This window comes from Loxodonta africana, chromosome 1, assembly GCF_030014295.1.
Source record: "Loxodonta africana isolate mLoxAfr1 chromosome 1, mLoxAfr1.hap2, whole genome shotgun sequence".
Taxonomy (NCBI): Eukaryota; Metazoa; Chordata; class Mammalia; order Proboscidea; family Elephantidae; genus Loxodonta; species Loxodonta africana.
In genome coordinates this window covers 175,395,915-175,410,104 of record NC_087342.1, presented here as the reverse complement: position 1 = coordinate 175,410,104, position 14,190 = coordinate 175,395,915, and the positions used below count along the sequence as shown (strand labels likewise).

The 14,190-nt window shown below is 38.4% G+C and overlaps 1 protein-coding gene across 5 annotated transcripts in view; it reads left to right on the top strand.

Annotated features, from left to right (window-relative positions):
* REV3L (REV3 like, DNA directed polymerase zeta catalytic subunit) overlaps positions 1-14,190 on the top strand; it is a 209,696-nt gene that overhangs the window by 172,537 nt on the left and 22,969 nt on the right. For all 5 annotated transcript variants that reach the window (XM_064289897.1, XM_064289891.1, XM_010598962.3 and 2 more), the window contains 4 exons: positions 2,565-2,809; positions 3,815-3,923; positions 6,246-6,452; positions 9,654-9,763. In XM_064289897.1, coding sequence (XP_064145967.1) covers positions 2,565-2,809; positions 3,815-3,923; positions 6,246-6,452; positions 9,654-9,763 — 671 coding nt within the window. The remainder of the gene's footprint in view (positions 1-2,564; positions 2,810-3,814; positions 3,924-6,245; positions 6,453-9,653; positions 9,764-14,190) is intronic.

Genomic DNA, 14,190 nt, shown 5'->3' with positions numbered 1-14,190 from the left:
AGTTTCCGTGCCCTTGAGGATGACATTACATTCCTGGGTATTGTCAGTGTCATTAAGGAATCCTTCAAAAACCCCTTAGAACTGGGGAAGCAGCAAAGAAAATCTACCTCTGTTTTTTTTTTTGGCATCTTCAATTTTGGCTTTTTCTAACTTCCAACAGATAATTTTGATGTGTAAAGGAAGGATTTGAGAATTGATATACGTGAGCCGTATAACTTTTTAAAATGTTAAAGAAAAATGGAACCTTAGAAACTATTGATTCATTCTCTCCATCTAACTTCCAAGGGATATGATGAGAGATTTTATCAAATAACTGCCTTGCTGAAATTGATTTCATGCATTCATTCAACGTATATGTATTTAAACATCTGTAGTATTTAGTAATGCTACATTAAATCACTCAGGGACCTTAACTTCTTAAAACCTTTCATTTTAATTATTTTATAACATTCCCACACCAGTTCAGCAAATATAGCTCTAGCTACTTGGCATTGCCTGTTTATTTACTTAATATTATTATTTATAACCTGTTTACTTTGTTTATTTATACCCCAAAGCCTTAAAAGTTTTTGAGCTGGCTGATAATAAAAGGCAAAGATATCTAAGCTGGTAATGGGGAACCCAGAGTCGAGAAGGGGAGAATATTAACATGTCGAGAGGTTGGCAACCAGTATCACAAAACAATATGTGTATTAACTGTTTAATGAGAAATTAGTTTGCTCTGTAAACCTTCATGTAAAGTACAATAAATAGATAAGTGGTAATTTTGGTGGAACAGTAAGACAGTACACAATACTGGGGAAGCCAGCACAACTTGTACAGGGTAGGTCATGGAAGCTCCATAGACACATCCAAACTCCCTGAGGAGCCGAATTGCTAGGCTAAAGGCTATGGGGACCATGGTCTCGGGGAACATCTAGCTCAATTGGCATAACATAGTTTATGAAGAAAATGTTCTACATTCTACTTTGGTGAGTAGCGTCTGGGGTCTTAAAAGCCTGTGATCGGCCATGTAGGATACTCCAATGGTCTCACCCCTTCAGGAGGAAGGAAGAATGAAGAAAATTAAAGATATAAGGGAAAGATTAGTCCAAAGGACTAATGGACCACATCTACCACAGCTTCTGCCAGACTGAGTCCAGTGCAACTAGTTGGTGCCCAGCTACCACCACTGACTGCTCTGACAGGGATCACAATAGAGGGTCCCAGACAGAGCTGTAGAAAATGTAAAACAAAATTCTAACTTCAAAAGAAAGATCAGACTTGCTGGCCTGACAGAGACTAGAGAAACCCTGAGACTATGGCCCCCGGACACCCTTTTAGCTCAGTAATGAAGTCACTCCTGAGGTCCACCCTTCAGCCAAAGATTGGACAGGCCTGTAAGACAAAACAAGACTAACGGGGCACACCACCCCAGGGGAAAGGACTAGAAGGCAGGAGGGAACAGGAAAGCTGGTAATACGGAACCCACTGTTGAGAAGGGAGATTGTTGACATGGTATGGGGTTGTTAACCAGTGTCATAAAACAATATATGCACTAACTGTTTAATAAGAAACTAGTTTGTTCTGTAAACTTCATGTAAAATACGATTTAAAAAATAAAGTACAATAAAAAAATTTTTTTAAATAAAAAGTGAAGATATCTTAAAACCACCTGAGAATATTTCACTGAACCCATGTTGGTTCTGGTGTGAATGCTTTCTATTTCAAATATCCCAAACCATTTGCTTAATAATGTGCCTTATAATCTAGTGGCTATTATAAACAATCAGTTTTGCTTAGAACTGCAGTTTTGCTAGGGGCTGGTGTTAAGCTGACTACCTTTCAATTCTGGAAAAATTCAAATAACCTTTATTTATCTGAAATCTCCTAGCACCCCTTTCATTCTCTAATTTTCCCAAACAAATTTCTCAAAGATTACTGACCAACTTTTTAAATGAAATTGCCCAACTATACAGTTGTCTCTTCTGTTGTCGTTAGTTGCTATTGAGTTGATTCTGACTCATGGTGACCCCATGTGTGCTGAGTAGAACTGATCCATAGGGCTTTCAAGGCTGTGACCTTCTGGAAGCAGATCACCAGGCCTGTCTTCCAAGGCATTTCTGGGTGGGTTCCAATTGCCAGCCTTTTGGTCAGTAGTCAAGCACTTAACTGTTTATGCCACCCACCTAGGGGCTCTTTATTATCATACAGACGTATTCAAATGAAACAGAAATCTCAACATATGATAACAGCAGGACTTGATTGGGAAAACCAGTGAATTGGCTAAACTTTTTGGCCATCTTCAAAATTAACTTATTTTGTTAAGTCATTCAATATATTTTATAGTTTTTGTCAGTGTTACAGGAATAGGAAAAGGATTTACATATTTTACCTTCAGGTACCTGCAAGCTGACTAAATAACAAATACTAGACTGTATAACTATTGTAATAAAGTCATGCAGCCTTATTCTGGAGAGTAAAACATAGTTATCAAAAGTAGTTATCACATATTCAAATGACCAGTATATTTAATATTTAAACTGTGTTTCTTCCTCTTTTCACCTCCTCCTTCCTCCCTCTAGTACCGTGTGGAGTCAATGATGTTGCGTATTGCTAAACCAATGAACTATATTCCTGTGACACCTAGTATTCAGCAAAGATCCCAGATGAGAGCCCCGCAGTGTGTTCCCCTAATTATGGAGCCTGAATCCCGCTTCTATAGCAACTCTGTTCTTGTTTTGGATTTCCAGTCACTATATCCTTCTATTGTGATTGCATACAACTACTGTTTTTCCACCTGCCTTGGCCACGTGGAGAACTTGGGAAAGTAAGGTTTTTTTCCTATTTACAGTTATGTTGTTGAGCTTTGTAGTTCTTACTAAAATGGGACAGACTTTCTTTGAGCGTTTCTTTACACTTGAGATTGTCCTTACGAGCAAGACGAATAGTATGTAGTATAGCTGATCCATTCCTTGCAATTACCTTACTAATTGGCATGGATCATCGTATGATTAATACAGCTTCATGGATGTATGAGTCATACGAAGAGGATCCAGAATAGGGCAGCCTTGCGATCATCTGTTTTGGTATCCATGTATAGCTACAGCCTCTTTTAAGAGTATCTTTAGTTTGTTAGTATAAACCATTATGAGGATTATGATCTTGTAACTCCAGTTATCACCTTCTCTTGGCTTTTCTCAGAAATAGTCTGATTTTTTAAAAGTTAAATTGTTAAATGTTAGATTTTACTAATTCATGTTAATCAAATTTTATAAACCAAATGAAGATAGCATTTTAAATACTTAAAGGAGTAGATTTTTTCCTCATAAAAAATATAGTCTTCCTTTATAATGATTTTTGTGTATTTGAGACCAAGTTTTATGGTTTTAGTCGGTACACCCCACTTCTTCATAGTAAACATTTGCAAAAATGGCATTGCTAATCCTATGTTTTTATTAAGAATAAGAATTTGGAAAGGTTATTTACAGTCTTTTCATTTAAGGTTTAAATTTTTATTTAACCTTCAGTGTACAGTAATCTTATGTTGAGTTTTTTCAGTGTAAAGTAATCTTATGTTGAGTTGAAATTTGGTATTCTAGTATAGGTTTTACCCATAAGTTTTAGGATGGTGCCATTTAAGTTTCTTTTAATAAGTCGTGAATATTTGAAGAACTGCTTTTTGGTAATTAGGCAAATAAACGTACTGCTGAGTACATGAATACATGTTTGAAAATGAATTTCAAGTAGAATTAGAAAGATTCCTAAAATAGCCTAAAACACCTCTTCTATGATTTGAGAAACTATTTGTTTATAATGTTTTTTTTCTTAACAGGTTTGATGAGTTCAAATTTGGCTGTACCTCTCTAAGAGTACCTCCAGATTTGCTTTACCAAATTAGGCATGATATCACCGTATCCCCCAACGGAGTAGCATTTGTCAAGGTAATACTCTCTTGTAAATGAAAGGTATCAACTGTGGCTTCACTTTTGGAGAGCTGATGGTTTAGATGTGTTGACATATAATAGAAAACAAAAACAGCAGATTTGCTTGAATATTGTATCTCAAAAAGTCAAAGATAGAAGAAATCTTCTCAGAGATCACTTCAAAACAAAAAAGTCTTGTTTTTCTTGAATTTAGGCTCAAAATCTTTTTTTAATTGTTAACTTTTAGTTAAGGAAATATTGGAAGAAATAAATGTACACGTATACCTTCTGCCCTCTGTTAGAATCTAGCAGATTTAAATAGCTATTTGATGATCACACAGATGTTTCTTATAAAGTTTTTGTATCACTTTAATGTGTGAATTCTAATTACCTTGAAAATTATTTTAAATTAAGGTTATCTTGGAAATATGATATACTTTCAAGAATATACCTAAACTAATAGAGTCTATTTTTTTTCTCTCCCTTATCTCTCCTTTCAAAAGAGACTGGGGAAGGCCTCATAAACGAATTAGATATGAGAACAATTTTTACCAGGAGTTCATGATATATTCCTTTGTGGAAATTTTTAAGATTCAGTATTTCCAGGGACTGATGTAGATGAGATCTACTTGGAAACATGGAAATAAATTTTTTAGTAAAAGTGTCCCCGTGTAAATGTCAGTTTTTGCATCACTACAGTTGTACATATTTGGCTTATCTTCTTTTTATGTTGCATCTTAAAACATTGTGGCTGCTTCAGAAGGTGCATTGAATGAATTCAAGGTTAAGATATGTTTTCATCAAGGCTTCAAACTGGTTTGTTCCCATTCAAACCCCTGCTGAGAGTTTGCCTTTCTAACAAGTTCCCAAGTTATGCTAATACTGCTGGTTAGGGACCAATCCTGACAACCAGTAGTAGAGCCTAAGGCCTCATGTTGCTGTCAAGTAGATTCTGACTCATAGCGACCCTATAGGACAGAGCAGAACTGCCCCACAGGGTTTCCAAGGAAAGGCTGGTGGGTTCTAACTGCTGCCCTTTTTGGTTAGCAGCTGAGCTCCTAACTACTGTACCATCAGGTCTCCACTAGTAGGGCAGTGGTTCTCAAATCTTATTATACATAAGAATCACCTGGGGATCTTTTTAAAATGTAGATTCTGATTCAGTATATTTGGGGTGGAAATGCAAATTCTTAGCAAGGGGTTCGAACCAGAACAAACCCATTCAAAGCCCTGGTTTTTCAGTGTCACATGTGTAGCAGTTTATTAATCTTCCTTTAACAACATTTTTAAAACTTGTGTCTTCAAGGAAGTCATTGCTTGAGGGGCGCTGAGTCTCTGTTATTGGTGGTGGAATAATTTGGAAAAGGATAGTGGTAATGATTGCACAACATGGTGGACATAATCAGTGTCACTGAATTGTACATGTAAAAATTGTTTAATTGGCAAATGTTTTGTTACATGTATCTTTACCACAATTTTAAAAAAATTGCATCTGCAATCTAACCCAGTGTATAAAGGTTAATGGGAATAAGACTTTTTTAATATTCAGAACTGTAATTATCCTATACCTGAGGTTTTAGTTGTTCAATCCGACATGCATTACTTTGCACGGGTCTGTGAATCATCTTCAAAGTTAATACTGTTTTGTGGTTTTCATTCCTACTAGAGTTCTCATAAATTCTCCCTAGTCTTGATTAATACAAATGATTTTTTTTTTGGCATCAACAAATTCTATCACCTCACTATTCATCCCCTCTTCCAGATTGCTAATAAATATAGGCCGGAGGGGATGGCTTAGTGGTCTAAGCATCAGATTTGAAATACCTAGAGTCCCTGGAACTGCAGGTTTGAATGTCAGCAGAGTCAACCGAGCTCATCATTCTTCCAAGGTAGATAATGGAGTTCCATGCAGATTACTGTGTGGGGTCATTAGGACGAGATCTTTAAAAACTGAGGTTTGTTATGAGTGATACAAATCCCATGTGTTTTTCTGAAAGAGTGGGGGTTTGGTTCAAAGCTTTGAACAAAATTTCCCTCTAAGCATTTTGTATGGTATCTTATGTACTAGTTGGCATCCTCCTCCATGGAGGTCTCTGAACTCAGATAGTAGTACGACATTAAATTAATAACGATTATAGGAACCTTTTAGGAGAAAAATTATCTTCAAAAGAAATAAAATATGATGATTTTGTATTGATGACCACTGGTCCTGTGGCCACTCTATTGTTAGCGTGTTTTGATCTGTGACAGTTGGCCATTGTTATACTTTGTGCTTCCTTCGTAATTATCTAAATCTATAGAGTTTGAGAGATTTTAAATACTCTTTTTCCTTTACAATAGCCTTCAGTAAGAAAGGGTGTGCTACCAAGAATGCTGGAAGAAATTCTAAAGACTAGGCTCATGGTGAAGCAGTCAATGAAGGCTTACAAGCAAGACCGAGCCCTTTCACGAATGCTTGATGCACGTCAGCTAGGACTTAAGCTTATAGCAAATGTCACGTTTGGCTATACAGCTGCTAATTTTTCTGGAAGAATGCCCTGCATTGAGGTAAGTGATACACAAAAATACAGCTTTTTCAAGAGACTAAAATAGCATTAAATGAAGTCCTGTTCATTAAAGCGTTTTCTTCCATTTTGAAACTTTAGACTAAAGGATTCATTTCCATGACAGTAAGATCAGTTTTTCAAAAACCAGGGTCCATATACATATTCTTGGGGATTTGTGAGTTTTCTCTTGGGGACCTTTTTATTTGTGTTATGTGTTTTTATTTTAATGATAATTTAAAATTTAGCATGCACATATTTTCTGTGTCATCTTGATGACCATTTCGTAACCAGCTATTGTTGTAAGGTGCCATCAAGTTGATTCTAACCCATAGCGACCCTAGAGGAGAGAGTAGAACTGCCCCTTGGATTTCCTTGGCTGTAATCTTTATGGGAGCAGATTGCCAGGTCTTTGCTCCCATGAACTGCTGGTGGGTTTAAATTGCTGTGGGTTCAAACCACCGACCTTTTGGTTAGCAGGCAAGTTTTTAACCATTAGTCCCCACCAGGGCTCCTTAACCAACTGTTAGCATATACTAAATTATTCCTTTTAATGTCTTAATGAAGATCTGATTATCGTTAGATTGGCTTGTATAAATAACAGAATGAACAACAATCATTTCATATTTACCAGCGTGCTAGTAGATATAAAGCAAAGCCTTTCTTTTGCAGTAATCAGTTGTATTTGAAAGACATTTTTCATGGAATAAGACTTCCTTATTGTTACTAAATGAAGGTATTAATTTGACATGAATACAACACAATATGATTGAGAAAAGAGTGGAGTAAACTCACTGCGTTAATGATCTTTTAATGCTGAATGAAGGCCAGGGACATCGTGGTATACCATTTATAGTAGTTCAATAAGAGAAAAGCAGTGAAAGGATAAAATCCCCACAGCTCACAGTAGGCACAGTGAACTCCAAAGAACTTGTGCCAGGCAATCAGTGGTATATTCACATTAAGAGCAACAGGACAGCATCCATTATGTAAAAATAATAATACTGTTAACTTCGATTTTTTAGTCATACTATTTTGTTTCTACTGGATAAATTTTGTTTTGTTTTACTGTAAAAGCTGTAAGCATAGAAGCTTATATCTGGTTTTATGTTTGTGTATTTTTAGGTAATATAAAAATACTTTGTCAGTACTGGGAGCTTATATTATTCTCATTTGAAAAACTAATCTATATGATCTAGTAGAAAAAGTGGAAATGATTATATTATTGATGTAGAATGGGGATATCAAGTCTTTTCTCAGGCCATTTTCACACTTCTCTCATTTTTCCCCTACCTCTCAATTTGAAAATTATTTATTAATGTATTTCGCTCATAAAGCAACATATATATGTGTGTGTATGTGTATATATATATATATATACACATACACACACATACATATGTAAAAATATTTAAAACTTAGAATAACCATAATTTGGAAGCTCTTGAGCTATCAGTGGAGGTTTACATGTGGAGTTCTGCCAGGAAGTATGCTATTATTTAGCACAATGAAGGCTTATTGTCAAGCAACCTCTGCCTCTCTGTATCTCGACTTTTCAGATATTCTGAGGTTAATGACTGCAAACTTGCATTTCCCAAGTGTTGTTTTAACTTGTAAGTGAAATCATGAGTGAAGAAAGTCAGTTATCACAGAAAGGTCCTTTAGATTAAGTGAAAAGCTAGCACCATTGGAGTCAAAATGGAAACTGTCAGCCACATGGAAAAAGGTAAATGTGTTACTGACTATGGCCATGTGCTTTCCTTAGGGAACTCACAATCAAAAATAATGTGCCAGCTAGAAGGCAGTAAGGGACAGGAAAGCTGGTAATAGGGAACCCAAGATCAAGAAGGGAAAATGTTGACATGTCGTGGGGTCTTTAACCAATGTCATAAAAAAAATATGTGTACTAACTGTTTAATGAGAAGCTACTTTGTTCTGTAAGCCTTCATTTAAAGTACAATAAAAAAAAAGAAAAGAATAATAATTACAAGTACACCAGGGTCACCAAAAGTACTATAAGAATTCCTATAAGGAAAAAATGGAGAATAATGTAGTTAAGAGTTGTAGGCCAATGTGTCTATACAGTTTCTATGAGCAGAAGCAACTCGACGGCACACGACAGTAGTTATCTCTGTCTTAGTTGGACATTGTCATTGGCTTATTTTAGAAATTTAAAATTTTATATGTTCACCTTTTTATTCTAAACTACTTACTGCTTATATTTATGAAAAAGCCATACACACACACAAGAATTTTTTTTCAACTATCCAAAGTTTGTCTCTTATTTCTTTTCAGAGAATTAATTTTTCTCTTTAAATATTTTTCTTACAATTTGGCTGGGTCCCCACCATGCCTGAATTGTGAAACCACTTATTTTCCTCTGTTTAAACCCAGTCTTTTGGTCCTGTACTAGAGTAAGGCTTTTCACATTAGGAACCATGGCACGAAGTAGCAGAATGGACTGTGATTTAATTAGCACTCCCTTCGTCTCTCCTCACCCCCACCGCATTGCCCTCAAGTCGATTCCAACTCATAGTGACCCTGTAGGACAGAGTAGAACTGCCCTCGTAGGGTTTCCAAGGAGCGCCTGGTGGATTTGAACTGCTGACCTTTTGGTTAGCAACCATAGCTGTTAACACGGTGCCACCAGGGCTCCTCCCCACCCCCGAGTGCTCCTGAATCCATCAAAGGGCATGTGCTTCAGACTCATCCATCTCCTTTTCTTCTCGAGTACTTGTAGAAAGACTGATGATACTTCACGGCTTATTTTGTGTTCTATTTACATTATTTTTTCTTTGTTTCATTTTTTGGAATATTTAGTAAGGCAGTCCCAGGCTACAAAGGAGACCTGTTCCTAACTGTGTCTTGAAGTCTTTAAGTTGAATTGGTAGGTAAATCAGAACAGGTGCATATGGTTCTCATTTACCTTTACTTTAGTGGAAGAGAAGGCTCAGAGCCTTTTCAGTGATTTAAAAGCTACATGTGTAGCAAGTGAAGGTGATTGTGATGAAGAATCTCTGGCCACTAGGGATTGGCTGAATAGTTCAAAGAAGGGGCAAATTTACGTAACATTAAAGGGCAAGTAGGCGTTGTCTGTTTGAAACCAGGACTGCTTGTAATTGAATTTAAGCATTAATTAGTTAAAGTATGTTGACTTATACTGAACTGTGTTAAGAAATTATTTTTTATGTGTTTGTACCAACAGGTTGGTGATAGTATTGTTCACAAAGCAAGAGAGACCTTGGAACGAGCTATTAAACTGGTGAATGATACCAAGAAATGGGGTGCTAGGGTTGTATATGGTGATACTGACAGGTAATAGACTTTGTGTTATAGTTGTCTTTTGCATTTCTTTTTTTCTAATTTTTATTGTGCTTTAAGTGAAAGTTTACAGATCAAGTCAGTCTCTCATACAACAATTTATACACACCTTGCTATATACTCCTAATTGCTCTCCCCCTAATGAGACAGTACACTTCTTCCCTCTACTCTGTATTTTCGTGTCCATTCGGCCAGCTTCTGACCCCCTCTGCCCTCTCATCTCCCCTCCAGACAGGAGCTGCCCACATAGCCTCATGTGTCTACTTGATCCAAGAAGCTCATTCTTCACCAGTATCATTTTCTATCCCATAGTCCAGTCCAATCCCTATCTGAAGAATTGGCTTTGGGAATGGTTCCTGTCTTGGGCTAACAGAAGGTCTGGGGACCATGACCTCCGGGGTCCTTTGTCTTTTTCATTTCTTCATAATTACGTTCCGGTGTTTTAAATGGCTTACGTGTGATCCTTCCAAAAATTAGAGCCCTACTTAAGTCCTTTCCAATCCTTACGGTCTCATGATTAGAGTCAGCATGGGCCTTGGCTTTTACCGGATATGCCCTTAAGAGACAGAAACGTTAAGTCTCCTGACCACAGACTGGAAAAAATCCCATTGTATCCCCCCAGGGGAAACCCTGGTGGCGTAGTGGTTAAGTGCTATGACTGCTAACCAAAGGTTCAGCAGTTCGAATCCGCCAGGCGCTCTTGGAAACCCTATGGGGCAGTTCTACTCTGTTCTATAGGGTCACTATAAGTCGGAATCGACTCGGCAGCACTGGGGGTTGGATCCCCCCAGGTTATCTCTTAGCTAAGTAAAAAATGATCTATCTGTAAACAAAATATATACAAAGAAATTTGCTTTAAATATGAATGATTCCTCTTCAGTAGCTGCAGCTCTCTGAATGTAAATGTATACCTTAAAATAATTAAACTGTTTTCAAAGGACAGTTGCTAAAGCTGTGAGTGGTTAATTTTTCACCAGGCCCCAAAATCTGTTGGCCTTCTTTCCAGAAGAGTACCCATAGGCAAATACAGAGTTTTTCATTTGACTCCAGAGGGTTCTCAGACTGCCTGAAGAGTCCATGGACTTCATTCATGGACCAGCAGAGGATGAGAGAGGGGGGAGTGTTTTTGAAACTTAACCCCAGCTTGCTTGCTTGCTTTGATATTTTTCAGGTCCCAGTTATTTATGTAACATCTTACCTCTGTGGCTTACTAAAATTCTAGAATATAGCTATACAAATTTCTTGGGAGTCTGAATTTTTTTTTCATACTGGGGGCTTAGAGTCACAGTGTGATCACGCTAAGAGCGCTGTTATGGATTGAACTGTGTCCCCAAAAAATGTGTGTAGCAATTTGGCTGGGCCATGATTCCCAGTATTACGTGGTTGTCCTCCATTTTCTTATAGTAATTTTATGTTAAAGAGGATTAGGGTGAGATTGTAACACCCTTACTAAGGTCACATCCCTGATCCAATGTAAAGGAGTTGCCCTGGGGTGTGGCGCATACCACCTTTTATCTTAAAAGAGATGAAAGGAAAGCAAGCAGAGAGTGGGGGACCTCATACTACCAAGTGTCGAGGGACAGCCCCAGCAAGGAAAGACCCTAACTGTGCATCCTGGCAGATAATCCGAAGAACTGATGAAACAGGCTGCTCAGCCATATCTTGAACAGTACCTGAGCCAATTTTTTTTTCCTTCTTTCTCTCCTTTCCCTCCCTTAGCCCATCCCTGCCTCCAAGTAAGATCCTGATGTTAGCTCCCCAAATGGTTAAGTGTTAATCAAGGTTTCTCTAAGACTGTAGAAAACAAGTGATATTGATCTAAGCCTGTCAAATAAGACGAAGGATGGTGCCAGGTACCCCCTGAGCTGATGGGATAATGGCAAGAAAAGATCAACATGTTTGCGATAAGACCACCAAAACCAAACAGAAGAAAGAGAGTGCACATTCCACAAGTCCCTAAAAGTTATGGCCCCTTTTCCCTTAAAAACCCGAACCAATCAGTAGTCTGGTGAGACACATGACTTTAGGAGGAGATCATTCCCCTCTATCTTCATATACCGGTATATCTAATAAAGCTCTTGCTGCCCACTTCACCCCTGTCTCAAGAATTGGCTATTTGCGGCAGGCGGCTCTAACTCGCGAAATTGCAGTAACACTGACACATAGCCCTTCCCGGATTCATATGTTCAGGGAAACTTACTGACACAGGCAAGCAGCTGCTCTCCAGTGGCAGCCGGAGAGAGTATTTTCCGCAACCACCTAGCAAGGGACCCAAGCTTATATACCATTTCATTTGGGACCAAGGCTCATTGTTTTTCTCCCACGTCCTTGGGCAGTCAGTGTTCCCAGGGACTTCACGTCCAGGCCCAGATGTTTTCCTTCTTGTTGCTAAGGCATTCTTCTGCCTTGGCCACTGGCCCAGTCATGCCACTCCCGGCCTTGTACCTTAGCGCAAGTCCATCCTGAGTTCATCCCCAGCATGCTTCAGGGAAGAGCAAAGCTGATTCCATCAGGGAGGGGATGCATATAGGTGAATAGCATTACCCTACACCAAGAAAGCAGTGCCAAGAGCGGAGCACGTCCTTTGGACCCAGGTCCCTGCACAGAGAAGCTCCTAGGCCAGGTGAAGATTGATAAGGCCAACAGGGAGGGAAGCCTTCCCCAGGAGCTGACGCCCTGAATTTGGACTTTCAGCCTACTTTACTGTGAAGAAATAAATTTCTCTTTGTTAAAGCCATCCACTTGTGGTATTTCTCTTATAACAGCACTAGATAACTAAGACAAGCGCCAATCACTTTACAGTCTAATGGAGAAATACTAGATAATGCTGATCATTAAAAGTAGCTTCTGAGTGATCTTTGAAAAGTATTTAATCTTTACCAGTTTTTTTGTTTGTACAGTCAGCATAATCATATCAGTACAGAATGAGACCTTGCCTCTTCGCAGCAGCAGCTGTTTCTTCACCAGCAAGTGGGGATAGTCTCAGATAATCGAGGGCCAAAAAAAAACAAAACCAAATATGTTGCCCTCGAGTTAATTCCAACTCCTAAGGACTCTCTATGGCAGAGTAGAACTGCCCCATAGTTTCTGAGGAGCAGCTGGTGGATTCAAACTGCCGACCTTTTGGTTAGCAGCCATAGCTCTTAACCAGTGTGCCACCAGAGCTCCATCCGGAGTCCAATTGTCAATATTCTCTACTGTTCCCTTTCAAAAGCCACTCCTTAGTATGGCTTTTGGGAATTTCACTGCTCTATAAAACCACTTCTGGTGAGTAGTCTAGCAAAATAAAACCCATTGCTTTCAAGTTGATTCCAACTCATAGTGACCCTGTAGGAAAGAGTAGAACTGCTCAATAGGGTATCCAAAGTTAACTGAAATGTAGTTTTGCAGCTTGTTTGTAGCTCCTAGCAAAATATTTACTGATGAGGAAAAGGTTACACATTTAATTATTGATTTTAATTCAGAGTCTATACATGTCAGTTGTTGACAACACATAAACGGAATCAAAAGTCAGCATCATTTTCACTGTAGTTATAAGGTTTAGCTTGGTCTCTGATCTTTAAGAGTTCACCTGGATTGTTTTTGCCTACAGTGTCTAGATAAAAAAAAAAAAAGGCACAAACTTACAAAATATTAGAGCTGGAAGAGGACTTGGATATTATTTAGTACAGCAGCTTTCACACTTCCGGGAAGAACGCTAGGAGGCCTTAGAATGTGCCTTAGGCACTGCTTAAGAGCCAGTTACCGTAGGTGAAGAAACATATATAAAATCACCCAACTAGTCAGAGATAGAGCTAGATACTGATACTCAATGTTTTGATTCCTAATCGGTGTTTTTCTCCTTAAAACCAAAAAACCAACCCCATTGTCGTCAAGTTGACTCCAATTCATAGCAGCCCTATAGGACAAAGTAGAACTGCCCCATAGGGTTTCCAAGGAGTGGCTGGTGGCTTCCAACTGCCGACCTTTTGGTTAGCAGCTGAGCTCTTAACCACTGTGCCACCAGGGCTTCAAGTTTTTCTCCTTAGAAGAACAATAATGAAAAAAGTACAGCGCTGCTCTAGGGATAGTAGATAATGCTTGGTGGTAGAGAGTTCTCAACTGAGGATGAGAGGATCTGGATTCTCTCTCTAGCTGTACTCCTCCCGGTTGTGTGGCCATTAAAGTCACTTAGCTCCTCTGAGACTCAGTTGCCTCATCATCAGAATGAAGGAAATCTGATAGATGATGGTGAATGACCACTGCGTGCCTCCAATTTCAAGATTGGTGATTTGATAAATCTTGGGCCCAACTAAGGAAGATAGGTTACCAAAGCATCAACAGGACTCTGTTAGAAGGAATAAACAGAATAAATAGACAAACTATATTTCTTTATATTACAGTAGTTCAAACAGTTATTTTCTGTAATAGTGGTCACTTGT